The sequence below is a fragment of the Peromyscus maniculatus genome, chromosome 2, assembly GCF_049852395.1.
Source record: "Peromyscus maniculatus bairdii isolate BWxNUB_F1_BW_parent chromosome 2, HU_Pman_BW_mat_3.1, whole genome shotgun sequence".
In the NCBI taxonomy this organism is placed as follows: domain Eukaryota; kingdom Metazoa; phylum Chordata; class Mammalia; order Rodentia; family Cricetidae; genus Peromyscus; species Peromyscus maniculatus.
In genome coordinates this window covers 58,005,796-58,033,630 of record NC_134853.1, presented here as the reverse complement: position 1 = coordinate 58,033,630, position 27,835 = coordinate 58,005,796, and the positions used below count along the sequence as shown (strand labels likewise).

The 27,835-nt window shown below is 41.6% G+C and overlaps 1 protein-coding gene across 1 annotated transcript in view; it reads right to left on the bottom strand.

Moving 5' to 3' along the window:
• Mdn1 (midasin AAA ATPase 1) overlaps window positions 1–27,835 on the bottom strand; it is a 146,942-nt gene that overhangs the window by 115,118 nt on the left and 3,989 nt on the right. The window contains exons 2-12 of the mRNA XM_042270948.2: window positions 18,102–18,328; window positions 13,173–13,397; window positions 12,509–12,616; window positions 12,238–12,430; window positions 9,789–10,031; window positions 9,439–9,570; window positions 7,626–7,729; window positions 6,458–6,572; window positions 4,822–5,006; window positions 3,972–4,053; window positions 660–755 (exon numbers count right to left, since the gene is read on the bottom strand). Of these exons, the coding sequence (XP_042126882.1) occupies window positions 660–755; window positions 3,972–4,053; window positions 4,822–5,006; window positions 6,458–6,572; window positions 7,626–7,729; window positions 9,439–9,570; window positions 9,789–10,031; window positions 12,238–12,430; window positions 12,509–12,616; window positions 13,173–13,397; window positions 18,102–18,328 (1,710 nt within the window). The remainder of the gene's footprint in view (window positions 1–659; window positions 756–3,971; window positions 4,054–4,821; window positions 5,007–6,457; window positions 6,573–7,625; window positions 7,730–9,438; window positions 9,571–9,788; window positions 10,032–12,237; window positions 12,431–12,508; window positions 12,617–13,172; window positions 13,398–18,101; window positions 18,329–27,835) is intronic.

Below are 27,835 nucleotides of genomic sequence, written 5' to 3'. Positions count from 1 at the left end.
TTAAAAACTGCATAGATCTCCCCTCTGTACACCGAATTCAGGACCTCATGAATGTTCAACACACATACTACCACTGGGTTACAATCTCAGCCACTCAAAAACACATATCTTGATCTAAAATATAAAATCAATCTCGTGTTGAACCTAATGAACCTAGTTAGTACCATTCATTGGAACTATTTTCTTTTCATATTTAAGGAAAAACAAAAGGCTGGGGATGGTGGCACACATCTTTATTCCCAGCACTGTGCAGGCAGAGGAAGGCAGATCTGTACACTCCAGGCCAGAAAGAGCTACACGGTGAGGCACTGTCTAAAAACATAAATAAATACATAATACTAAAACAGTGAGAAAGAAAAATGTATACAATGAGGCATAGACTAAGGTGCTACTGAGACCATTCTTGGCCTGAAAACAAACTGATCACTAAGACACCAGAGAACAAGGCATCCGTGATGTCGGTGACAGGAGTAAACTCACTCTAAGAATGTACGACACCAGCGAGTTACCCTGGAGGTTTCCATCCTGACAGGTAGTAATGGACCATTAATGTCTAAAGAGGAATCGACACTGCACAGGCCACCGTGGCAGGGAACGGAGCTCACCTAGCCAGGCAGCCCAGCCTTCTTTAAGCAGGCAGGGTATAGGGCAGCACATACCTTTTTCTTGGAAATGTTCAGTTTGCTTCCAATGATTTCTGCCATTTTCAGTTTTTTTGTCGGCTCAGAAAGCATGGCAGTGAAACAGTCCAGAGCCTATTAGAAGAACCAAGGGAGATGTCAACTGATTTAAGAGTTATACGTTGTGCTAGGGAGATGGCTCAGTGATCCTGCTCTAGCAGAGGACCAGAATTCAGGTCCCAGCACTAATGTTGGACACCTCACAACTGCCTGTAACTCCAGTACCAGAGGATCCAATGCCATTTTTCTGGCCATTGTGGGCACCTGCAATCATATCCATGAACCTGCACAGACAGACAGACAGACACACACACACACTTAAAAAAATCTTTTTACAAAGCAACCCATTAATTAGAGTAAATGATAGCGAGTATAAGTTCTCGCTGCTTCCTGACTGTGGGTGCAGTCAGCAGCTCAAACCCTTGCCACCACGACTTCCATCATGATGGAAGAAATCAGTACAAATACTCTATTTTTAACAAACACTGCTTGTTTACTACTAATGAAATACTTGTATAGAAATATCCATAGAGCTGGGTGGCAGTGGATCTCTGAGTTTGAGGCCAGCCTGGTCTACAGAGTGAGATCCAGGACAGGCACCCAAACAACACAGAGAAACCCTGTCTCAAAAACTGAAAGAAAAAGAAAAAGAAAATATCCATAGAACCATACTTCATAATTGCCAAAACATAAAAACATAAAGCCCCATTAGCAGATTAATGAAAACATTAAATACCACTTATATAAACAACTGGAATATTATTCTGTCTAAAAAAGAACAAATGCTACAAGGATTAATCACAAAAATATGCAGAGTAAATTAGCTGGATTCAAAAGGCAACATATTGCATGACTCTACTTATATCAAGTCGAGAATGGGAAGTAGAAAGCCACAGAAGCTAGATTAGCCCTCTCCAGAGTGTTACAGAATAGGAAATAGAAGCAGAAACTAAAGAGAGGGATGGAATTTTACAGGAGGTTGTATATTGGTGATTTGTTTTTGCATTCTGTTTTATTAGAGGGAGGGGTGGCACACTTACTGCTCTTGCAGAGAACCCAGCACCCGCACAGTAGCTCACAATCAACTCTAATTCTAATTCCAAGGGATCCAAAGCCCTATTTTGACTTCCATAGTCACCAGGCATGCATGTAACACACACACACACACACACACACACACACACACACACACACACACACACATACACACACACACACACACAGGAAAATATCCATACTCATGAAATAAAAATAAATCTTCAAAATTATTTAACTTCAAACAAACAAAACAAACAAACCAGACAGGCTCTTACAATGTGGCAAAAAAAATTATGCCAAAATCCTGGGAACAAGTGATATTCTTGCCTGAACCTCACAAACTGAGACTATATGCATATGCTACTATGCCTAGCTTTAAAAAGGGAGGGGGGATTTACACACACACACACACACACACACACACACACACACACACACCTATAATCTCATCCTTGGGGAGACTGAGGCAGGAGAGTGGCAAGTTGAAGACCAGCCCAGGCTATACACACACACACACACACACACACACACACACACACACAAAAAAAAATATATATATATATATATATATATATATATATAAAATAGGAAGTAATTTGGGCTGGAGAGATGGCTCAGAGGTTAAGAGCACTGGCTACTTTTCCAGAGGAACCAGGTTCAATTCCCCACAACCCCATGGTGGCTTACAACCATATACAAGATCTGGTGCCCTCTTCTGGCATTCAGGCATACATGCAGGCAAACACTGTATACATAATAAATAAATAAATCTTTAACAGAAAAAACACAAAGTAAGCTTGAGACATGGTTCAGCTAGGAGAGTGATTTCTAGGCATACAAGAAGCACCACCTTCCATTTCTAGCAACATAAAACCGAGTGTAGTGGCGCATGCCTATAAACCTAGCACTCAGGAGGTGGAGGCAATAAAGAGCCAAGTCATCCTGTGCTACACAATGAATTTCAGGACAGTATGGGATACAATGATTAAAAACAAACAAGAAAACAACTGTATGTTCAGTTCATTTACCCATTTAGAACCAGTGAGATGGGCTCATACGGTATAAACCTAAATTTGATCTCTGGAATGAAAGTTGTTCTCTGACTTCCACATAAATGCTATGTCACACCCACCCACCCCTCACAAGAACTAAAATAAAATAAAAAATAAGGGAAAAAAGATAGGGTTTTGCTGTCCTGCTGTTCATCTCAATTCTAACCAGAAAGGGAAAAAAATGAATTTACATATAAGAAATGAGAAGTTCTGGAGAATAAGAAAAGAGTTTTTTTTTTTTTTTTTGGTTTTTCGAGACAGGGTTTCTCTGTGTAGCTTTGCGCCTTTCCTGGAGCTCACTTGGTAGCCCAGGCTGGCCTCGAACTCACAGAGATCCGCCCAGCTCTGCCTCCCGAGTGTTGGGATTAAAGGCGTGCGCCACCACTGCCCGGCTAGAAAAGACTTTTTATTGGAAAATGATGGATAAAAGTAAAAATGTCTTTGCCAGGTGGTGGTAATGCATGCCTTTAATCTCAGCACTCAGGAGGCAGAGGCAGAAGGATCTGAGTTCAAGGCCAGCCTGGTCTACAGAGCAAGTTCCAGGACAGCCAGGGATACAGAGAAATTGTCTCCAACTCCCCCCCCCCCCCTGCAAAAAAACAAACCAAAAGAAAAAGGAAGCCACATAGCATTTCAAGGTTCAGAAAGTATAAAGTACATACTCCAAAGGAGGCTGCTTTCTACTCAAGGTAACTTGAGCACATATATAATAGAATGCAAACCGAACTGAGTTGTAGTCCTCTTTTCAACCTCAAAAAAGAAACCACAACACCTTATAGTCAACGTTAGTCAGTGTTTTAGGAGTACGTTATCTTCAGGAAGCCTACTTTGTTCCTAGGGAATTAACAAAGCCCTACTCCTAAAGGGCCTCACAGACACACACACCCCAATTTTCACTTTTTACATCACATTTTATAGCTCCCACATACTTCTCTAACCCCAAGATACAGATTTGAAGAGATGGTACAGATACAAAGACCACAGCTCTAGAGGCACTGTGCTGTACCACACCAACCCATTTAGTCAAGCTTTCCCTCCCTCACTGTTTGTAAAACCTTACCTCTTCTAGAGTAACACCCTGTTTAAAGGTAAGTCATTCATTACATCTGATTAGCTGGGAGCAGCTTGAACTAAGTGGCTAAGGGAAGTAAACTGTAACTAGAGAAGCTGGCAGCCACAGAGAAGACAACCAACATCTTACCTCCTGAAAAACATGTAACGAAGCTGATGAAGATGTACTGTCAAAACCATAAGCAACTCTATTACACCAATTCAGGAGATCCCTTAAAAGCAAGCAAACAAAAAAATATAGGCTAAAGAAATAACAGGTTATTTAGCTCTCTTACGTCTCAGGTTACCCGATGACTAAAATGTCTCTATTATTCTAATCAATGTGAAGGAGAAAGTAATAGAGGTTAAGTCCTTAACCATACACATTTCTCCCATACTCATAACAAGAAAGGAAATAGACTAAATACTACCAAATTCAGGTGACCTACTTACTTCTAATCCCCATTGAGAATGGAGAACTGAGACACAGAACTCATTATATGGAGCAAATCCAGAAGGCTTAAGAAAGGCCAGATGTGGTGACACACACCTTTCTTTCACTCAAGAGGCAGAGGCAGGTGGATCTCTGTGAGTTCAAGCCAGCATGGTCTACAAAGTGAGTTCCAGGACAGCCAGTGCTACAGAGACTCTGTCTCAAGTGCCCCCCACCCAAGACCTATTATGAAAAGACTTCTACTGAGAGAATGATTAAGGCAACCATTTAAGTCAATTTTTAAACCTGTGTTTCTGAGCTACGTGAGCTCTGTATCCCAGTTTGGCTACACAGCCTGGCCTGGAAGATCTTCCTGCCTCAGGCGCTTAGGATGCTAGAATTACATGCATGTGCCCTACCTAGCTCAAAGGGGATCTGATCTCATGATACAACCCATAGTTTCAATCTGTAAACATGACTTGTCAGGATCACCCTACTTCTAACTGGAAGAAGTTTGCAGCAAAGCCGTTTTTAACATATCAACTGAAAGCAATATGTAGTCCGGTACCTTAAAGATAATTCTCTTCCCTCATGGACCATTCTTCTCTTTTCTCTTGAAACTTCCTGTGGTGCCTGTTCATTGCCAACAGAACTATCACTTGGACAGCAATGTTTTTCTCCAGTAAGCTCAATGTAAATGTCTAGTAAGTAATCAGTTTCGGCCAAAAGGCTTGGATATCTGCTCTGAAGAACCTGATTCCAGGGGGGAAAAAGAAAGAAACTTTAACAGCCAGGAGAGACTCTTAAAAGGACCTACCACACTGGACATGTAATTCAGCATGTCTGGGTAAGACCTGGGCCCCAGCCTGAGCACAGGGATGGGGATGGGGAGCACACAACAATTGCTGACATTAGTCAACCAGAAAATAGGTTTCTCCATAAAATCTGTAATCTTCACCAAGCACAATAATCTGCACCCTCACCTGTCCTTGCCTCCACCCATTCACCATACTTTAATTCCATGACTTCCCCCCACAACTTTTACTAAATTATGACAATCTAGCCATCTAAACTAGTTTAGAGAACAAAAGCCAGATACCCAAATAACCAAACCATAGGTACCCACGTACATAAATTAAAGAATTCCTTGGTTACCACTTTGTGTAATCCTGAATATAAGTCTATAAGCTTCATTATGTAATCTTATATAAGAAATAAAAATATGTAAAAGTTATATAAGAAAGAAAATTAAAGCAGATCAAAAACGAAGTGATAAAAAGCAGTTCAGTTTTAAAAGGTAGAAAGTAGAAGTTGAAAGCACACTGTCTAGTCCTCGTCATTTCAATAGCTACTTAACACTGCAGCAGAGCGAGCTTCACATTTGTACATTGGGTTCCAAGGCTTTACAAAACATTGATATGTTTACTTACATCTGTTTGGCAGGAGAATTAAAACAAAAAAGGAACCCTGAGTTCACCTGTCTTGTCTGAAAACAATGTGGTCTGGGATGCTTGGGAGTAGAAAATGAACCTGTCAGTAACAAGTGCCTGAGCAGGCATTGCCACAGAGAATACAGGCCAGATTCAAGATAAAACTGGGACATAAAGTTTGAGAAAATAGCAGAGTCATGGTGGTGCACGCCTTTAATCCTAGCACTTGGGAGGCAGAGGCAAGCGATCTCTGTGTGTTTAATAGCCAGGATGGGCTAGAGAGATGACTCAGTGGTTAAAAGCACCGGCTGCTCGTCCAGAGGTCATGAGTTCAATTATCAGCAACCACATGGTGGCTCACAGCCATCTAATATGAGATCCGATGTCCTCTTCTGTTATGGAGGTGCACATGCAAGTAGAGCACTCATATGCATAAAACACAAATAAAAATAAATCTTAAAAAAAATAGCCAGGACTACACAGAGGAAACTCCCACCCCTACCCCCAAAAAGAGTCTGAGAATATGTTGTATGTGTGCTGAGATTAACATTCTGTAATAGCTGTTTTAAAAATGTAGTATCTTTAGTTCCAGGGTATTGGATATCTTTTCTTGAACTCAAAAAAAACAAAAACTTGAATTCTAGATTTGATATATTTCAATTAGGGATGCTCCTGTGTACCACTTCCTCTATTTCCACCTAAGAGGAGCTTCTGGAATTTTTTCATAACGAAAAATAAAAATGAAAAGCACTCTTATTCTCCAAAACTGCACACCTCATTCAGGTCTTTCTTGTCCAGATTATCCAAGTGAATTTTAGTCCAGTATTTGTCTAGCATAGTAGCATGACTATTCAGTGGTCGATACCAACTTCCTCCACAGCTCAAGAGTCTGCATTTTAAAGGAGAAAATACAAATAGCAACACATAAAACATTCCTAGTTATAGCCAACCTACTTCATCTGTGTGTGGCGCACGCCTCCATGACCTATGAAGGATGACTAAAACCAGACAGTACAAAACCTAAACATAGACACCAATGGTCAAGTCTTATTAACTAGGCAAAGCAAGAGATGATAAACAAAAATAAAGCCAGGTATGGGGTCGATACATATTATCCTCATACCTGAGAGAGACTGGAGCCTGTTAACTGAGTTTGCAGCCAGCCTGCATTATGCAGCAAGTCTCTACAACAACACTCTAAAATAATCAATTACAACAATATTAAACAAGATCTTTATTTCCATAATTTTCCATTTAGTATTTTTAAATCCTACCAACATATGACTTCACTATGGTAAGTGAAATCATAGATAAATGGGATGACTACTATACAATTCCTAACTCATAAATAAAAGCTGCCATTTTAATGCTAGACACTAATAGGTTAAGTATGGCAGATGAAAAATTACAGTCTGCCATTTGACCCATGAGTCTTTTTTAAAAAAAAAAAAAAGGAATGATAGAATTTTTACCAAATTACTTTTAAATCACTGCAAATAATGCCACGGGGTGTTGAGATCTCAATGATAAGACTCTTCTATAAAGCATAAATGACTTCAATAAAACATACTTGAAGGTATTCGCATGTTTAAGAGTAAGTTGACTGCTTGTTACCAAAAGCTACATGTGGAAATTATTACAGATTTCCAGAATGAGGGGGATATATATTAAATGTTTATTCTAGACAAACTACATGCTTACACATTAACCACACTGCCCCAAAAACATGTCATTATTTTCGTCTCATGTATAAGGAAAAGCCTGGTAATGTCCCTTGCTCAATAAACTATGACTACAAATGACAGAGCTGAAAACTGAGTTCAAGTGTTTCTAAGTTGTGTGGCATTCCCTGATGTCCCAGGACTTTTGGGGATATTCATAGAGGCTCCAATATGCAGCACCAAGAAGAGATTTCAGAATGGGAACAATCAGTTACACATACCTCCTGGTTGCAAATAACTGAAATGTAGGAGCTACTTTCAGACAGTCACCTTGGCCAGGAATCAAAAGCTCTCCATTCTCCAGCAGAGGAATCAACACAGAAACCTAAATCACAAAACCCCATTGATAAAACCAGTGAGACAGAAGTTAGCAACAAACAACAACTATCCGTCTCCAAATGATGGACATATCCTTAAATGAAACTCCATCCAGTTTTCACAGTTCAAATTGGAATCACATGCATGTGGATTTTCTGAGTTATCTGCACTCCAGCACAACACCTTATTTACTCACTATTCACAGAGTGCTCAAGATGGCCCAGAACCAAGCAAGACAGTAGGGTGCAAACAGGACTTGAAGTCAAAGGTCTTACAAGAGGTGAGAGAAACACACATGACCACACAGCATGATAAGCTTAATTCAGAGGAATTCACTGAATTGGCTCCAAAGCTAAAAACACTCACTAAGTCTTAAAGAATGAGCCAGAACAAGCTGAATTTGGTGGGACAGTAATGCATAACACATAACCATTTTTTGTCTTCTCTAGGATGCAAAATTCAATATTTACTCAACTTGAAGATTCATCTTATAAAAAAATTTAAAATCAATCTTGCTGTGGGATGTTCTGTATGGCAAATGTGTTGCTCTGATTGGTCAATAAATAAAATACTGATTGGCCAGTGGCTAGGCAGGAAGTATAGGCAAGACTAACAGAGAGGAGAAAAGAAAGAACAGGAAGGTAGAAGGAGTAACTGCCAGCCGCCACCAGGACAAGCAGAATGTGAAGATGCCAGTAAGCCATGAGCCACGTGGCAAGGCATAGATTTATGGAAATGTATTAATTTAAGCTATAAGAACAGTTAGCAAGAAGCCTGCCACGGCCATACAGTTTGTAAGCAATATAAGTCTCTGTGTTTACTTGGATGGGTCTGAGCAGCTATGGGACTGGAGGGTGACAAAGATTTGTCCTGACTGTGCGCAAGGCAGGAAAACTCTAGCTACACAAACAAACCAAAAAAAAAAAAAAAAAAAAAAAAAAAAAAAACCCTATCTAAAGAAAAACACCTTAATCCTTAGTACATCTTTTTGGTCACAGTTTAAGGATTTCAGAGGAAAAATAATGCCAACCCAAGGTCAGCATGAGCTACACGGCAAATTTTACAGCTGTGTCATGACAGGGTCTCAAAACAAAACATGCCGGGCGGCGGTGGCGCACACCTTTAATCCCAGCACTCAGGAGGCAGAGGCAGGTGGGTCTCTGTGAGTTTGAGGCCAGCCTGATCTACAGAGCCAGGACAGTCAGGGCTACACAGAGAGACCCTGTCTTGGGGAAAAAAAAAAGGAAGAAAGGAAGGAAGGAAGGAAGGAAGGAAGGAAGGAAGGAAGGAAGGAAGGAAGGAAGGAAGGAAGGAAGGAAGCAAGCAAACTAAAAACTACAATCAGTATTTATTTCTTAATCAGACAGATGCAAGCACATTATTTCCCCCTTCATTTGTCCTCATCCTCCTAGTTTACAGCTGCCACATCTGAAAAGCAGAATCTCACAAGTTCCGAACAATTGCCCAGAGGTAGTAAGACTGCTCACTGTACTCAATCATTACAAGAAATAGCACAAAATTTAATAAACACTCTATGAAATAGGAGACAGTCAAAGAAACCCAATCTCTCTAGTCAGACTAGGCAGGTAACTATGAAAGAGCTTCTTACAGCATTCCATGTGAAACAGTGAACATCAAACCATCCTCAGGCACTCGGTACAAAGTGTTCTTCAAAGACAAGATGTATAGAGCAAGGGGTTTAGCAAGATGACATACCACGTCTAAGGGAGCATAGTCAATATCCTCCAGAAGGATCCAATAGCCTTTTGTGGCTGCCTGTGTCAGGGTGCCAGGTTGCCATACAAACTCTCCAGGGACATCTGTACAACGATACATGCCCAATAGCATCTGTGGAAAGAGGTTAATTAGAGAAATCATGCACCTGAGATAACAAGGCTACTTCCTTGAACAAGTCCTGTGAAATTTCAACAAGGAAAGGAGGCATGTGAGGTTTACAAAGCTTACCCCAAAGCCAAAAGGGCGGGCAATAACCATTCCTTAGCATAAATATTAGAATGCTGATATCTGCAAAGACACCAACCGAGCAATACTTGTCACTTAATTACCTTGCTGTCGGTCTGATCTCCCAGCTGGACTTTGAGAAGTTGAGGAGGTTTCCTTCTACCTGTCATTGCAGCTAAATATTCAACTAAAGAAGTTTTGCCACTTCCTATTGGCCCTTCCAGCAACACAGCATTCTGAGAAGCCACTGCAACAGCAAGGGTCTGAAGATTTTTACACACAGACTCAACCAACACAAAGGATTTCAGAGCCAGCTCCTGGTCCCGTGAAGAACTCCTGTCACTTGCCTAAGGAGAAAAATAAGAAAAAAAAAGACTATTTAATAAGAGACCTTCCCCCAAATGACACAAGTTAAGTTCTGTAACAATGCTTCTACTGACTTTACATTATAATAACAAGTGTCAACTAAATTCAGGATAATTTCTTCATATTTTTAAAATTATTTTTTATGTAGAGCAAAGGTGGGAGGTACTGTCTTTATTTTTTAAATTTTAAAATAATTTTATATTATGTGTATGGGCATTTTGTATGTATGTCTGTGTACCACATGCGTACTTGCTGCCTATGAAGACCAGAAGAGGGCTTCAGGTCTCTGGAGCTGGAGTCACATGCAGCTGTGAGCTGTGACTGCTGAAGAGGCTGAACTGTGGTCTCAGCAACAGGAGTAATCACTCTTTTGTTTGTTTGAGACAGGGTCTTTCTCTGTAGCTCTGGCTGACCTCAAACTCAAAGGCTGTCTCTGCTTCCTGAGTGCTAGGATTAAAGGCATGCACCACCACACTTGGCCCAGTAACCGCTATTAACATTGGAGCTATCTCTCCAGCCCCAGATGTGATGATATTTTGTTGTACTCTAATAAAACTTGCCTGAAGATCAGAGGACAGAGTCAGCCACAGAGTTAAAACATGGAGTTCAGGCAGTGGTGGCACACACCTTCCCCCCACCCCCACCCCCCCACCCCCAGGGACGAGCCAGGGCCTTTCAGAGCTAAATCCCCAACCCCAAGGTATGAATTAGGCACACACCTTTAATCCTAGCACTCAGGGGGCAGAGATCTGCTTGGATCTCTGTGAGTTCAAGGCCACACTGGACTACATGAGATTGATCCAGAGAAACAGAGCCAGGCAGCAGTGGCACACACCTTTAATTCCAGCACTTGGGATCACACACCATTAATCTCAGCACTAAGACGGCTGAGATAGGAAATGAAATGGCTGGGCACAGAAAGGTATATAAGGAGACAGGAACCAAAAGCCCTTTCAGCTGAGGACTCAGAGGCATTCAGTCAGGGGATTCGTGGAGTAGATAAGATGAAAATTGACTGTGGCTTGTTCCTTTGTCTCTCTGATCTTTCAGCATTTACCCCAATATCTGGCTCCGGGTTTTTATTAATAAGACCATTTGAGATTCATGCAAGACCAGGATAATTTCTAAATCAATTTAAGAGCCTCATCAATCACCAATAGCTTTTGTTTTATTACTCTTTCAACATTCTATAATTTTATACTTAAGATTAACAATGCTTTAACTACAGTTCCAAGGTATTCAACACAAATTCTGACCTTCAAGGGCTTCTGAACTCATGTGGTGTACAAAACATACACTCAGGCACACACACCCACACATAAAAATTTGTAAAAACTTTATAAGATCAGCCGGGTGGTGGTGGCGGCGGCCCACGCCTTAAATTCCAGCACTCGGGAGGCAGAGCCAGGCGGATCTCTGTGAGTTCGAGGCCAGCCTGGGCTACCAAGTGAGTTCCAGGAGAGGCGCAAAGCTACACAGAGAAACCCTGTCTCGAAAAACCAAAAAAAAAAAAAACTTTATAAGATCAACAATTCATGAACTAGCAATCTAGCTACATGTTAAGTGCATGTTAAGCTGCATCTCTTGCACAGATGCAGAAGCACACACATACTAAAAGAGTGCACAGTCTGTGGAATAACAGAAAATCTGGGCACTGCGAGAATGCATTATGTATGTTTCAATGCACCTAATTTTTTCAGGTACAGTAAGAACTTCAGTCTCCTGTTTTGTCTCGTCATCCCGGCCTAACCAATCAAGGGCTTTTCTACCAAGTTATATCCTTAGTCCTTAAGTATGTCTCAGCACCAGTCTTGGTTTATTGTTTTGTTCTTTTCTATTGTTGAGACAGAGTCTGGTTGTGTTATTTAAGCTGGTCTCAAGAGTCCTCCTGCTTCAGCCTACTGAGTAGCTGGAACCACAGGCTTGTGTAACTATGCCCAGCTTTGAATTCTGCTAAAGTTCAAGGCATAACACAAGTGGCATTATATTTCTAATTTCAGATTTAAAGGCGATGAAGGGAATAGTCAGGAGAAACTCAAGGTGAATTTATCTTTAATTCTCCATAACTTCTAAAATGGAACAGCACTTTAGCAAACTCAATGTGGATTACACATGATTCATGTACCCTGACCAAGGAAACGGCACACTCAGGGTTTACAGAGCAAAGCACCACTGAAGCTGTAATACCTGTTCTCCAGAACCAGATGGTTGTTTGGGCAGCACTATACCACAGACAGCCGTCACACTGGAAGAGAGGTCAGCTGAAACAAGGTGTCCCTGAATGTACTGGGGCTCCTTTCCCTTGTGCCAAAGGGAGGCTTTTGGGTTAGCCAAAACCAAGGCCTTCTCCAAGTCCTGCAGCTGGGCCTCTTCTAACAACCTAAGAGAAAAAGAAAAAAGAGTTCCATGAAATCCACACGGAAAACACACAAAAGACCTCCAGGAAATCCACGCTTACCTCAATCTGAAATGCACCAATTCGTCACTACTGAAAATCTTCCTTAGGAAGGCTAACTTGTGCTCTTCATTCATGCAGGTCACCAAAGCAAGACAGTTAGCTGTATGCCTGAGGAAAAGGGAAGCATATCAATTCTGCTGACCTACAGTTGATTAAGAAAAGTGCCTGTCTGCTAAGCACTAGAAAATGAATTCTTCCCTATCATAACATACACTTATGAGTAAAACACAAAATAAACATGATGAATTCATTTAGCAGCACAGGAAAAAGGGTCAAACTCCATGTATATCATCTTTTTCTGAAGCAACACTGGATAAAGGGGGTAAGAACTAAAAATTCACAGTAACAAAATGATCTAGGACTGGACAGAAGAATCAGCAGTTAAGAGTACAAACCTATAGACAACACACATACACATAAAATAAATAATTTAAGAAAACCACATCTAGCCAGGTGATGATGGTGCATGCCTTTAATCCCAGCACTCAGGAAACAGAGACATGAAATCTCTGTGAGTTCAAGTCCAGCCTGGTCTACAGAGTGAATTCCAGGACAGCCAAGGCTAAACAGAGAAAGAAAATAAAAAGGAAAACCACATCTAAAGGGTTTTTCTTTGTCCCTCCCCACCGCCACCCAAGTCAAAAGCATAGGCTAAACCACATACCAGCGCACCAAAGCATCATGGCTCCTGAGGAGAGGCACACACACACTCCAGTCCCAGAGCTCCCGGAAAACAAGCTGCCTCTGCTGCAGAAATGTGTGGGCAGCTTCCATTAGGTCCCGGAGCTTCATTCTCCTGCGTCCATAGCGTACGGGGTTAGCATCGGAACTCTCAAGGAAGAGTCTCTGAAACACTGGGTAGGTGTCCTTGAAATAGCGCAGGGCAAACCTTCAGGAGGGAAGATGGTAGGTATCGTCATTCATTGGTACAAGCAGCCAAGTGCCTATCCATCCTTACGGACAGAACTGGGGAAATGACTATCTTCATTCCCTAGAGAAGCAGCCAAGTGCCCATTCGTACTGATGGACAGAATTGTGGATCTTAACAGAACTCTTGGTACCTCAGAACAGTGGGAAGAACAATGCTGAAGCCACACAGTCCTAAAGACTGAACCATTCCAGTTCAGGAACAGGCCCTAGCATGAGACACCAGATCAGAAGCTGCAATCACCAAGGCTTTACCCACAAAAGCAGAGCTATCCTGAGTGATAATTACTGACTGTACTCATAGAACACTTACTGAATTCTCACTACTATGTCACTATCTAGAGATAGGAAAATCCATGCTCTAACTCTTCTTGACATGCCGCTGAGTAAGGGAGAGCCACTTACAGAAAGAGAGGAGGAATGAAAACAGAAATGTTCAACTGAATCAGGGAGGTAAAACCAGGTGCTTAGGATACATCTTAAAGCATACAGAGGAAAAGCTGGGCAGTGGTGGCGCACGCCTTTAATCCCAGTACTCAGGAGGCAGAGCAGGTGGCTCTCTGTAAGTTTGAATCAGCCTGGTCTACAGAGTTAGTTCCAGGATAGCCAGGACTGTTTTACAGAGAAACCCTGTCTTGAAAAACAAAAAACAAACAAATAAATAAATAAACAAACAAACAAATAAATAAAAACCAAAAAAAAACAACCAAACAAACAAAAAGCATTCAGAGATCTTTATGAGCACACACACAAATAATAATAATAATCATTAGTTGCAAATGAAACACAAAGTTCAAGAACACATCACCAAGAGAAAGAGTATGTAACAGGTGGAGAAGCGGAGAAGTCTTCTGACAGGAAATAAAGTAAGGAGGCAGCAGAACCAAGTAATCCCTGTGCTGAGAGGCTATAGTAAACGTACTGAATGGTTTCTGCAGATACATTCTTCTCTGGAAAAGCAGAGAGTCCATGAGAAACACTGGTACAGACATATGGGCACACGTGGGCAGAGGCACACATGAATACATAAGAGAAATTTAAAAACACCTAGACACAAAGGAAACTAAAGCTGCAACCTACCGAAAAGTACAGGACACAGCCAAAGCAGTGCTAACTGGGAAGACTATACCTAACAAGCAACTACAAATTAGAAGAAACCAAATACCACCAGTGGTGGTGGTACACGCCTTTAATTCTAGCCCTTGGGAGGCAGAGCCAGGGATCTTTGTGAGTTTGAGGCCAGCCTGGTCTACACAGTGAGTTCCAGGACAGCCAACACAGAGAAACCCTGTCTCACCACCCACCCCAAAAAAAAGAAACCAAGTCAACAGACAAAAAACAGAGTGCAGTAATAAAAACAATGTTACTAAAAAGGGCTTTTCCAAACAGAGAACCAAACTTGTAAATCTTCAGATTTGGATAGGGAAAAAGGAGAGAGAAGACTGAAAGAATTAGTATCAGGTGTCTATACTCCCAGAACTTCAGCAGTTAAGGCAGGAAGATCATTAATTTCAAAGTCAGCAAGGGCTATGTACATACAGAAAATTTCTTTAACTTCCTCTCAATTATGTATGAACATAAAACAGCCTTAAAATACTTAAGTCTTAAAAATATAAATAACAACTGTATTATTAATTAATATGTTCTTAATGACATTAAGAGTTTTATTTTATAAATACGTATAAAGGACTAGAGGTGTAGCTGCATGGTAGAACACGTACCTACCATGCACAGGGCAACAAAAAGCAAGGGGAAAAAAATACATAAACATTCTAAAAATGACTGGGTTGATGGTTGCACATAACATGAATATACAAAAAGAGCCAATGAATCGCTCTTAACTGTGTATGAGCTATGCAGTCATTTTTAAATTGTACAATCTCCAATATGTGTACAAGATAAATAAATACATGTGAGAAAATGTTAACAGAAGTTTGAGGTTTGTTGTTCATCAAAAACCTGAGACAGAGATTGGTAAGAGCAAATGAGTTAATTTACAGTTTGAGCCAGAGGCCAGAGGTGGGGGGAAGGGAGGGTTTGCTCAGATTCTCTTTTTGCCTGAAGCAGCACAATTTACAGAAATCTTAGTTCTGGAGACACTTCCTCCTTTGGCAAAGGGACTCAGGCTATTGCCCCCATGAACCCCGAGTCCCTATGATACTATTACAACATGCTCTTTTTGCCCATTCTGGAATCTTGAAGGATTTGGGGTGCTATGTGCTCTCGAATGCTAGACTGATACAGAAATTGCTGAACTATGCCTGTGACTGAAAGAAAAGCAATAAACATAATAGAAGTAAGCACCCATGGCAGAAATTTTCACGTGTCAGATAATCATGCTTAGGAACTTTGTCTTGCTGGGTGGTGGTGGCGCACACCTTTATTCCCAGCACTTGGGAGGCAGAGGCAGGTGGATCTCTGAGTTTGAGGCCAGCCTGGTTTACAGGGTGAGTTCTAAGACAGCTAGGGCTGTTACACAAAGAAACCTTGTTTCAAACCACCCCCCAAAAGACCCTTTTTTTTTGACCCAGAGGACAGGGAGGGGAGCTATGAAATGTTGTCTTCTAGACAGGACATGGTCACTGCAGTCATGAATTCACCTAAGCAGCACCAAGCCAAAAATCAGTCAGCATTCCAACAGGCTGCACTAAATGAACTCAATGGATTACAAAAATTAAAAAAAGGACATAAAGCAAAGAGGGGACATGCTGGCAGGAGGGGGGGTGTCTGTACGGAGTCGGGTGGCACATTTTAGTACTAGCACTAGGGAGGTAGAAGCTGGTGGATGTCTCTGAGTCCCAGGTCAGCCAGGGATACGTAGTGAGACCCTATCAAAATAAACACATACACCCTAAAAATCAAAATCTTATTATTCATAATCACCCACAGTTCATTTTAACCATACATCAAATTGTCATTTACACACAACATTTTTATGTTTTCCTTTATTCCAGTGCTGGGAATCCAGCCCAGAGCCTTACACATGCCAGATTAGTGACCTATCACTGAGTCACATTCTTAATACTCTCTGGACATTTTAAATTTACTATAATACAGTGCCTTTTATAAGCTGTATTATTTTTGGAACATGGCAAAAAAATGAAATATACTGCCTTGGAAAAATGAAAAGGTAAGCATTTGTCTAACATTCATTTAAGAACATAAAATTTAGCTGGGCGAGGTGTCACACACCTTTAATTCCAGCACTCAGAAGGCAGGGGCAGGTGGATCTCTGTGAGTTTTAGGCCAAAACCAAACAACAAAAGAACATAAAATTGGATGTTGGTGGAAAACTGGACAGCAAATTCCTAAGCTTATTGAATCTCTAACATAATCCTGACACACTCTGCCAGGAAAGCTCACTAGAGATGGCACTTCTACCACAGTTCAGTGCTAAGGCTACTTCTGTCTGCTTCTCCAACAGCGTATAAAAACACAGCCCCTTCATTGCTGCTGCTTCTTCTTCTTCTTCTTCTTCTTCTTCTTCTTCTTCTTCTTCTTCTTCTTCTTCTTCTTCTTCTTCTTCTTTTTTTTTTTTCTTTTTTGGTTTTTCATGACAGTTTCTCTGTGTAGCCCTGGCTGTCCTGGAACTCACTCTGTAGACCAATCTGGCCTCAAACTCACAGAGATCCGCCTGCCTCTGCCTCCCCAGTGCTGGGATTAGAGTTGTGTGTCACCACTGCCCAGCCCTTCATTTTTTCTTATGTGAGGACCAGATGAAAACCATATCAAGCAACACACTGTTTGGAAGGAAAGCCCTTAGTCTTCTCAACTTAAAAACCCACAGGAGACACAACCTACTACAGACGTAACCATAAACACATTCGAATCCAGCTCTAACACAGCTGTTAATCTGATGATTTGGGGTGGTGGGAGTGGTGCTGGGGACTGAACACCAGGCCTTACGTGACAGTGTCAAGTTGAGGGACACTCCTAGTCTGAAGCTGCTTTTCCCGATGAGATTTTATTATTTATGTGTCTGTGTGTGTCTATATGCATGTGCATTTGGGTGCCCGTGGAGGCCAGAGAGTTTGTCAGACCCCTGAAGTGTCAAAAGCTGATGCTGGTGCTGGGAACCACACTCTAGTCCTCTGAAAGAGCAGGAAGAACTCTTAATCCCCAAATCATTGCTCCAGCCCCCTAGAAGCTAGTTCTCCTTTTAGTGATTCCAGAAAGAATTCTCACCCAACTTCACATCTACCTCCTAAGTACATCCTGCCAAATTCTGAGATGACTGAGGACGCCGTGGCGGTTTCCTCACACCTGTAATGACAGCTAAGCCAGGGGCAGGGATGCACACCTGACTCTCAGCACTTGGTAGACTGAGAGCCTGAGGCTAGACTGGGGTGCTCAGGAAGAGCTCCTGAGGAGATGGCTGATGCCGCCAAGCCTGAACACATGAATTCAACTCCTAGGAAACACATGGCAGAAGGAGAGAACTGACCCTACTCTGTCCTCTGTGCCACCCTCTACAGAATTAAAAACTGAATGTTAAAAAACAAAAACAAAACCCACAGGGGTATGCTATATAGTGGAGGCTGGCCCCAAACTCACAAGCCTCTTATCTCAACCTCCCAAGTGCTCTGGTTACAGCAAGGGCCATCCCACCAGACTTGAGAGAAGAGGTTATCACCTCACAGAGAATATGAATCAAACTGCTACTCACGGAAGAACGTCAGGATGGTTACCAATGAGTTTGCTCATTGACACACTGAGACGTTCATGTAGATCATGGTTAACTTGGCCTCCAATTTTAATGGCTTCAGCATTTCTTTCCAGCAAATCCAAAAGGATAGGGCGCAACTGGCGACCAAGCAAAAGGGTATAGTCCTTATCAAGGAGCAACTGTGCCAAGGAATTCAGGATACACTGGCGATCTTGAGGTGTCCACACCTGAGTAAAAAGCAAGACAAATGTTTATGTAAACAATATTCTTTAGTACTGGAAGGATCAGAGATCTAGCTAAAATCAAAACACTAATTTCTAAATTTCTTAAGTGAGTTCATAATAAAAGTATGGTTCTGTTACAATAAAAGATTAAAGTTTGTTACTGAGAGTTCCAGTCCACTGAGGTTACAGACATTTTAGAAAACTAATATTTAGGATTCCATTTTAAATGATATGCAACTTTACTCAACAGTAAATGTTGCAGGGTCTCAACACTGTCCAGGGAATATAAAACCCAGTGTTCCTATCTCCTTTGCTCTTCAGAAATGAAAACATAATTCTATGATTACTTCCAACCATGATAAAACACACCTCTAAGAAAGGACATACATATGAAAGTAAGGTATAGCAAGCTATGTTATTGGACGATCTTTGGATCACCAGGCCCCAAATAACAACACGGAGACTTGTTATATTAATTATGAAAGCTTGGCCTTTAACTTAGGCTTATCCCCAACAATCTCTTATAAAATAAATTAGCCTGCTTCTATTAATCTATGTTTTTACCGTGTGGCTTTTTTTTTTTTTTTTTTTACTCCTCCACTAGGTATGTGGTCTGCATCTCGCTGGTGAGTCCCTGTCTCTCCGCAGAATCCTCTCTCTCTCCAAAAGTCTTGCCTATTCTTTCCTGTCTAGCTACTGGCCATTCAGCTTTTTATTAAACCAATCAGAAGGCGCCTTAGGCAGAGACACATCTTTACAGTGTAAACAAATATTCTACAAGCATAAGTAAGCTCTGGGTTCAATTCCCAAAAACAACGAAGATAAAATTAATTCCTGAAAATAAACCAAGCTAAAATTAGCAAAACAAAATTAGTATTAACAAGCACACTTTGAGATGCCTGAGGAGGTAAATCACAAAATCCTACTGTGTGGTCTCAGAATGTCCCTAAGCATAAAAAAGAAAATTGAGAAGTATGTGTGTGGGTGGAGTCCTCACACTGCTTGTATGTAGACCCATTAGCAGAACTTACCCACTTTTTAGCAATGTGTAATATCAGATTTAAATTTCCAAAGTGGGTATATAACCTCTGATCCAATGTTATGACTTCATCCTCCCCAAGCTGCTTTTGGTCATGGTGTTTTAACAGAAACTTAAAAATAAGATAGCAAACATAACAAAGTTTCCAAAATTACCACTCAAAGGGAAAGAAATTTAACAGATTCAGCCATGACACTGAGAGGTAATTGCACTTTTTAACTGCAGAAATGTCCCTATAAGCAAGTGTTCCTAAAAGACCACTTTAAAGAGGAGTACTCTACAGTTTGAGGTCAGCCTGGGCTACCCAGTTGAGACCCTGTCTCAAAAAAGGAATTCCACTCCAGGGTCCAAGGGTTTTTGTTAACTTACTTAGGTTTGGTTTGATTTGACACGGTCATGCTATGTTTCCCAAGCTGGCCACAAGCTCACAGCAATCCTAAATTCTCTACCACCCCATCCAGCCCTGCACCACCAAGTAATGTTAACTATGGGTGTGCAGAATAAGCCCAGATTCTACTGTCAGAAAGTGTGGTTCTAAGCTCCATTTCATACCATGTTCAGAATAATCTTACTAATTTTATCCAATCTTTTTCTAGTTATGTATGGCAATGGGGCTAATCAAAAGAAGATAGACATGTAATTTTCCTATCTTACAGCATTAAAAGGCTATATATTTGGAGACCTACAGTATATTCAGCGGTAGTATGTAGTGGGTAGCCATTCCAGCTTTGATCTGGAAGTTCCAACCTCCACTGAGGCTTCGTTAACTGTCACGCCTACAAGGCGGGGCCAAGAGAGGAACCTGAAGACCCAAGATCCCGATGGGCCGCCTCTCTTGGTCCCTGGATCCTGGATGGTGGAGGTAGACCTAACAGAGTTCTCCAGAGAATACTGCCGGACTACACTGCGTCTTTCCCAGACCCTGCAACCTACCTATCCCTTCATTTGTAAGTTACACCACTAAATAAACCTCCCTTTTAACTACGTGGAGTGGCCTTAATAATTTCACCAATAGAAGTAGACAATTGGCCTATCATGTACAAGGGTGGGCTTAATACCCAGTACCAGAAACAAACAAATCATGTATTTCTTTTCATCCTAGGTACACAGAGTATAAAAAAGGATATAAAAGTTGCAATGGGTGACTAACAAGTTTCCAGTCTATTGTAAAACAGGATTTATGTTGGATGATTTCGCCTAACTATAAGCTAATAAACGCTCTGGAGAGATGGCTCAATGGTTAAGAGCACCTGCTGCTCTTCCAGAGGACCTGAGTTCAATTCCCAGCACCCATATGGCAGCTCACAACTATCTGTAAACCCAGTTCCAGGGGATCCAACACCCTCACACAGATATACATACAGACAAAACACCAACACACATAAATGCTCTGACTATGTTTAGGGTAAACTAGGATATCTGGCAGGTTAGGTATATAATTTTATTTTGACTATTTTCCGATATATCCCATTGTAAGCCAAGGAGCATGTGCTGGTGATCTTGGAGGGACTTAAAAAGAAAACATTAATAATTTAATATTTATTTATTTATATTTAAAGTATATGAGTACTCTGCCTGAACATATATATGCACATCTTGTATGTGCCTGGTACCCACCAAGGCCAGTAGAGGGTCAGATTCTCTGGAACTGGAGTTACAGACAGTTCTTGGCTGTCATGTGGATCTTTGCAGAAATAAATGTTCTTAATCACTGAACCATCTCTCTAGTCCCTTAGAAAGACTTTTACAAATAAAAAATTTAAACTAGTCTTCTAGCACTACCAAAACACTATTATAAATGGTTGGCTTAAAGTAACAAACAGTACTGCCACATTTATTTCTGGAGTCTGAAGTCAAGGTCTTGGCAGAGACACATTCCCTCTTAAACATTTACAGGAGCATCAGCCTTCTTGACACTTCATGGCTTCTGGCAGTGGCTATCAGTCCTTCATGTTCCTTCACTTTCAGTTACATCACTCCACTCTCAGCCTCTGTCAGAATCACCAAGGTCATCTCTCTGCCCTTTGATCTCATTTTTACTTTTGTGATGCATGGTTGGATGGTTAGTATGGTCAAACTGACCAAATCTAGACTCACCTAAGAACACCTAGAACCATCCTTTGGACACATCTGTGAGGGATTCTCTACAAGGTCAGCCTCTCAGTGTCAGTGAGGGACTCCCTCGGTTATGTTAACTGATGTGGGGCAGGATCACTCCTGGGCAGATGTGGACTGTAGAAATGGAGAGAGGCAAGCAGCAGCATTCCCCCTCTGGAACCCCAACTGTGGACACTGAGCAGCAGCTTCCTGCTCCTGCTGCCTTGAGTTACCAGTCACAGCGCACTGCACTTTTCACTTGTGAACCAGAGTAAGTTTCCCCCTTTGTGTTTTTATCAGGGTATCACAGCAACAGAAAAGGAACTAGGATGACTTCATTATGGCAGCAAGGCTCCACTTCCAAATGACATCACACTGAGAAATAGGAGAGGCCAGGACTTCACTATTATTTTTGGTGGATTCGAGTTTTGTTTTACAGTGCTGTGAATCAAAGCCCTACTACAGAGCCACATCCCCAACTTTGGTAGACACATCGAACCATTAAACCGGTGCTGTCCTAAGTTTTCTCAATTCCCTACCACGAATAAAACTACCTAAAGAGATTTCAAGTAATGAAGGCAAGCATAATGGTACATGCATGCAATCCCCAACAGTTGGGGAGCTGAGGCATGAGGGCTACAGGTTCAAAACTTCCTGGGCTACATAGTAAGGTGTGTGGGGTTGAAGGTTAGAGTAGAAAACTAGAAGGAAATGGAAAGCCAAGCAACAGCATGTGCTTACAGTTACTGCTGTTCACAAGGCTAAGGTAGGAGGATGGATTGAGCCCAGAAGCTCTAGGCCAGAATGGACAACATAGTAAGTCTCAAAACAACAAAATTGAGGACTGGGGACTAGCTTGGCCGATCAGAATACTTACCTAGCATTCATGAAGCCCTGGGGAATTTGCTCACCAACACATCTAATAGGGGAAGATGGTTCATGTCTGTAACCCTAGCATTTGGGAGGCAAGTCAGGAAGACCAAAAGTTCAAGATCACTCTTGGCTACACATTCAATCAATAAATATATTTCTAAAATAAAATGTTTTTATTAAGACCTATGAATGTGTAAATGCAAGAACTGAAAAGAGGGGGCGGCCAGAGCAAGTGCGAGTATGTATGGTAGCAGTAACACGGGACAATCATATAACGAACTTTCTCTTTTTGTGCACCAGCCTGTTTCCTGGCTGCTAGGACAAGAAAGCACTGAATGTTCAAGGTTTTACCCTCCAAACCCAAGTCTACCACAACACCCAGGTAACTGCATTCTTGGGAAACTGTCTCTTTGTAAGTGAGAGCCCCTGGGGCGGCCTCATGGCTACCTCTTCCTGCTTTCTCACTTACTTTTCTTTCACAAAGCTTAAGTGGGCTTTACTTAAGTGGTTAAAAGACATACTAGTCTGAGGGACGCTCAAGACACTGACTGACTACCAAATACTGGGCCAGTGAGATGGCTCAGCGGTAAAGGTGATTGCACCAAGGTGGCCAACTTGAGCTCCACTAGAACACACATGGTAAAAGAAGAGGCGACCCCACAGATTGTCCACACACATTAAATGTAAGATTAAATAATCAAACAGAAGAAAGACATTTTTAAGGTGCTTCAGACGCTCTCTTATCAAATCTTAGTAACTAGTTAGGCGTGGTGGCACACTGTAATCCCAGCACTGGAGGCAGAGGCAGATAAATCTCTGAATTCAAGGCAGGCTGGGTCTACAGTGTAAGTTCCAGGACTGTCAGGGCCACACAGAGAAACCCTGCCTTGAAAAACAAAGAAAAAAGCAAAATCTAGCAACCAATTCAGTTCCTTTGCTATAATGACTAGTGTTAAGTCTCAAACCTAGGACAAGTCTCACTCAGTTCCTGTGGCTCCTCCCAGCACTTCTCACCTGCCCCCTCCCCAAACCTCTCTCTCCCAGGAGCTGGACTTCTCTTCCCCAGCCTGACCCTATATAACTCAGCCATTTGGGCCATGCTAGTCTTCTGGCTACGTAGCCAGCTAACCCGGGCCACCTCTCTTCCTCTCCCTCCCCTCTCCTCTCATGGTCTGGTTTCGTCTGCTGGTCATGTTGAGCCTGGACTCTTCCCTCTGCCTTCTTTCTCCCTTATCTCTACAATAAAAATTCTCTCCATACTTTAGGGGTGGGCATGGCCTCCTTCTTTCTTTCTTTTTTTTTTCCATTTAATTAGCACAATTATTCAGATTTATCCAAGTTCCCAAAAGCAGTCCAGGAAGAAAGGGAAACATTTTTCATATTTGTGGGTTTGCCTATTTATTGAACTGAGATAAAATGAAACTAGTACACTGTTTGAATTCACCCCTTCTCAAAGCTGAGTTAAGTGTGTAAGTTTCCTTTGTGATTTTTTTTTTTTGTTTTGTTTTGTTTTGTTTTGCTTTTTCGAGACAGGGTTTCTCTATGTAGCTTTGCGCCTTTCCTGGAACTCACTTGGTAGCCCAGGCTGGCCTCGAACTCAGAGATCCGCCTGCCTCTGCCTCCCAAGTGCTGGGATTAAAGGCGTGCGCCACCACTGCCCGGCTCTCCTTTGTGATATTTTTTTTATCCCAACTAAGTTACCTATAATTTCATTTATCAAATAAGTATTTTGAGCAAAAGAACTCTAACATACCCTATAAACCTGAAGTATTAAGGAAAAAAAAAGCTGCACATGGTGAAGTATTCAAGAGGCACTTGAGCGGTAGAGGCAGGCAGATCTCTGTGAGTTCAAGGTCAGCCTGGTCTACATAGTTGGTTCCAGGCCAGTCAGGGCTACCTTGCTTTAAAAAAAAAGAATTACTTCTCTTTCCACATGTACACTAGGAAACTGTTACTATTACAAAGAAGCTGAATTAGAAACAGCCTGAAAGTGTCATCCTATGCTTGAAGCACTGAAAGTTTTTCAAAACTGTGTTCTACAATAAAACTGTTTGAATATCACAATTTAGAAGTAGATTAATCTGCTCACTCTGTAGTTATCACATGCCTCAATGCAAGACATGGTACTGGACACCAGAGCTACTGTTGTGGAATAATCTTTTTGTACAGTGTGAAAATGTATCTTTGCCGAGATGCCTTCTGATTAGCTTAATAAAGAGCTGAATGGCCAAAAGCTAAGCAGGATGAAGTTAGGTGGGACTTCTGGGCAAAGAGAGAAGAGGAGGAGATTAATCTAAGTGTGGGAGAGATGCCAGAGGACAGAGAGGAAACAGGAGGTACAAGAGAGCAGAGGTAAAAAGGAACGAGGCAAAACAGATTAATATAAATGAGTTAATTTAAGTTATAAGAGCTAGTTGGACAATCCTAAGCTATAAGCTGAGCTTTCATAATTAATAAGTGTCTGTCGGTTTTTGTGAGTTGGCAGCCCCCCCCCCCAAAATCCGTTTACATATGGCGTCCAATGTGGAAGCTTGAATACCCAAACACAGGGCCTGAGAAAGCTAAGAAAATCTGGACAAGGAGCTGGATGTGGCTTTCTAGGCCTGCAGTCTCTCAGGTGGACCGGTGTTTGGTGCACAGAGGTGGTATACAAAGGTACCGGCCGCTGCCTGCGGATTAGAGCCAGCCACCAGCACCGAGTGCTGAGCTGGGCAGCAGCGGCTGACGTGAGGTTAATATGTGTCTCACTTGGTCAGAGAACGCTGCAGGTGCTCAGGAAAGGCAGATCCAGACAGGGAAAAAACAAACAAACCAAACCTCTAAAGAGGTTACAATGTGTGTAATAAAATGTTTGTAGGGTTAAAAAAGGTGAGAAAATGGGTATAGACAGTCATAGAAAAAAATAGTTAATAAATAATAAAATAAAGTCTTTAAAGGGAGAACAAAATAAAAAGCAGAAACCAAGTAAATATGGAAAATACACAGGGAGTCTGGATCCGGTATGGTGTCTTGTTGGCTTTGAATTTTTTGAATGCTGATGAGCAAATAACAGCTGCTGAGAGACATGGGATTGTAAGAGGAACTGCTGAATTAAATCAGCCTAGATACTTTAGGAATGCCTTAACTTTAAAATGGAAGTCAAAAAAATGAACTGCTCTGGAGAAGAGGTTACGCTTTTGTTTCCACACAAAAGGAAAGGCTGTGTGGATTCATTCAAGGTTGATAGAGATCAGGTTTGATCAGGGTAGACCTCCTGAAAACCCTGGCTACAGACATAAAAAAAAATAAACCTTGAAAAACTACAAGACAGGTGACATATATTTTACCTGCTCAAACATAAAACAAAAATCATCTTTGGTTGGCTTGTGTACAACATACAGTCCACACATGTGTTAATGCAGATATGTATGTTACCTTTGAAAGCTGATATGTTTTCAAAGCAAGGGGACCAGACACCAATAAAAACTCTCAGAGTGTCTGCTGCAGTTTCCTCAGAGTTCTACATCTAGAACAGCTTCAAGGCTGCTAGCTGAGATGGTCCAGCCTCATAGACTATTCTAGCCAGGACTTGATCATTATCCTTACCAGAGGACAGAGAGGAAACAGGAGGTGCAAAGTGGAAAAGAGGTAAAAAGCAATGAAGCAAAACTTAGATTAATATAAATGGGTCAATTTAAGTTCTAAGAGCGAGTGAGACAAGCCTAAGCTATAGGCTGAGCTTTCATAATTAACAGTAAGACTCCATGTTGTTTTTTGTGAGCTGGTGCTCCCTGCCCACTCCGTCTACAAGCTGGTCCTTCTTTTTTTTTTGGTTTTTCAAGACAGGGTTTGTGCCTTTCCTGGAACTCACTTGGTAGCCCAGGCTGGCCTCAAACTCACAGAGATCCGCCTGGCTCTGCCTCCCGAGTGCTGGGATTAAAGGGGTGCGCCGCCGCCACCACCACCCGGCTCAAGCTGGTTCCTCTAAAGGTGTTCGCAACTGCTAGTCTACTGAAACAAAGGGGTGGTGAACAAAAGGAAACAATTCTTCCTAGAGTTCCTAGTGAAGGCAACTGCAAAAGAGTGGTCTTCCAGAACAAACAGAAGTCAACTGAAAGAATATGGCTATTCAGGCCTGTAAGCTTTCAAGGACGGCCAGTGACTTGGTTACTTCTTCCCTTGGCATTCACATTCCACATGCTCACAAGCAGGGCAACCTGATAGCCAGAAGGAAAACCACCTTCAGGTGTGCCTTCTGGGGAAGTATGTTCATTAGGTAGCTCTGAGCCCTTATGACCTCTAAAGCTCTAGAAAAGGCCTGATGCTCCCAGTAACCTGCTCTGCTCCGTAAATGCACCAAACTGCAAAGTTATACTCTTTTCCACATGAAAAGAACCCCGCCTGTGTATCTCTGTGTGCCTTTCTCTTCTCTTCCATAAATGCCAAGTTTTAGCTTCTGCCATACCAACCACAGCAAAAGAGAGGAAAGACAAGCATTCTAAGATAAATGCAAGAAGGGATGATACAATGACAGCAGCAGGGGACTGGAGCCTGTCAACCTGTGATGATACAGCAAACTGCCCAACATGTGCAACGTTCTGGATTCTACTGCGACATCAAAAAAAATTAAATTAACAAACAATAAAAAGGAAACTACAGAACCAAGCTTGGTGAAACAAGTTTGTAGCCACAGGTACTATGGAGTCTGAGGACCAGGGGTGGGGTCGGGGTGTGTTTCAAGTCTAGTCTGGAAAACACAGCAGGATGTCTAAAAACTACTATTACTGCAAATAAGGATAGTAGTAAATTAGGGCTAGAGTAGTTCAATGGCAGAGAGGTTGCCTAGCATAGTGAAGCCCTGGGTTAGAGCCCAAAATATTAAATAATTTATATTAATAATTTAATATAAATACTAAATTAAATATTACAATGATAATTACTACAGTTGTTTACTGAGCACTCAGTACCAGGCAATTCGGGTAAAATTCCTCACCTGTATTTTCTAGTCATCAGAGTAGCCTTATGTAGAGCAGTTACCACAAACTTTATCCGTGGCATTTAAAATCCTCCAGGTATTTTTTCCCTCATAGCAGCCCATAAACTGGAGACATTTTACAGATTAGAAACTAAAGAAAAGGTTTGAGGCCAAAAAGTTGAGACCAAATCTCCAAAAATAAACAAAAGCTAAGGTTGACAAAGCTAGCAGAAGCTCAGGAAACTCCCATCACAGAGCACAGGCCTGAGGAGTTATTGATACTGCTGAAAGTTGTGTTGTTTCGCTGGGGCAGTCCTGGGAATCAAGCCTGATACATACCAGGCAGGGACAGACTCACTCACCTACATCGCCAGCCCAGAGTTCTTGCTCTACAATTACTACCTACAACTACTCTATTTTAAAGCCACCATACATATTTAATCAAGAAACAGAGATTGACGTTAAGTAACTTGCAGAGGAGTACAAATGCAATTAAATAAATAAAAGAAAATGGAGAGGGCTAGAGAGCTAGCTCAGCAGTTAAGAA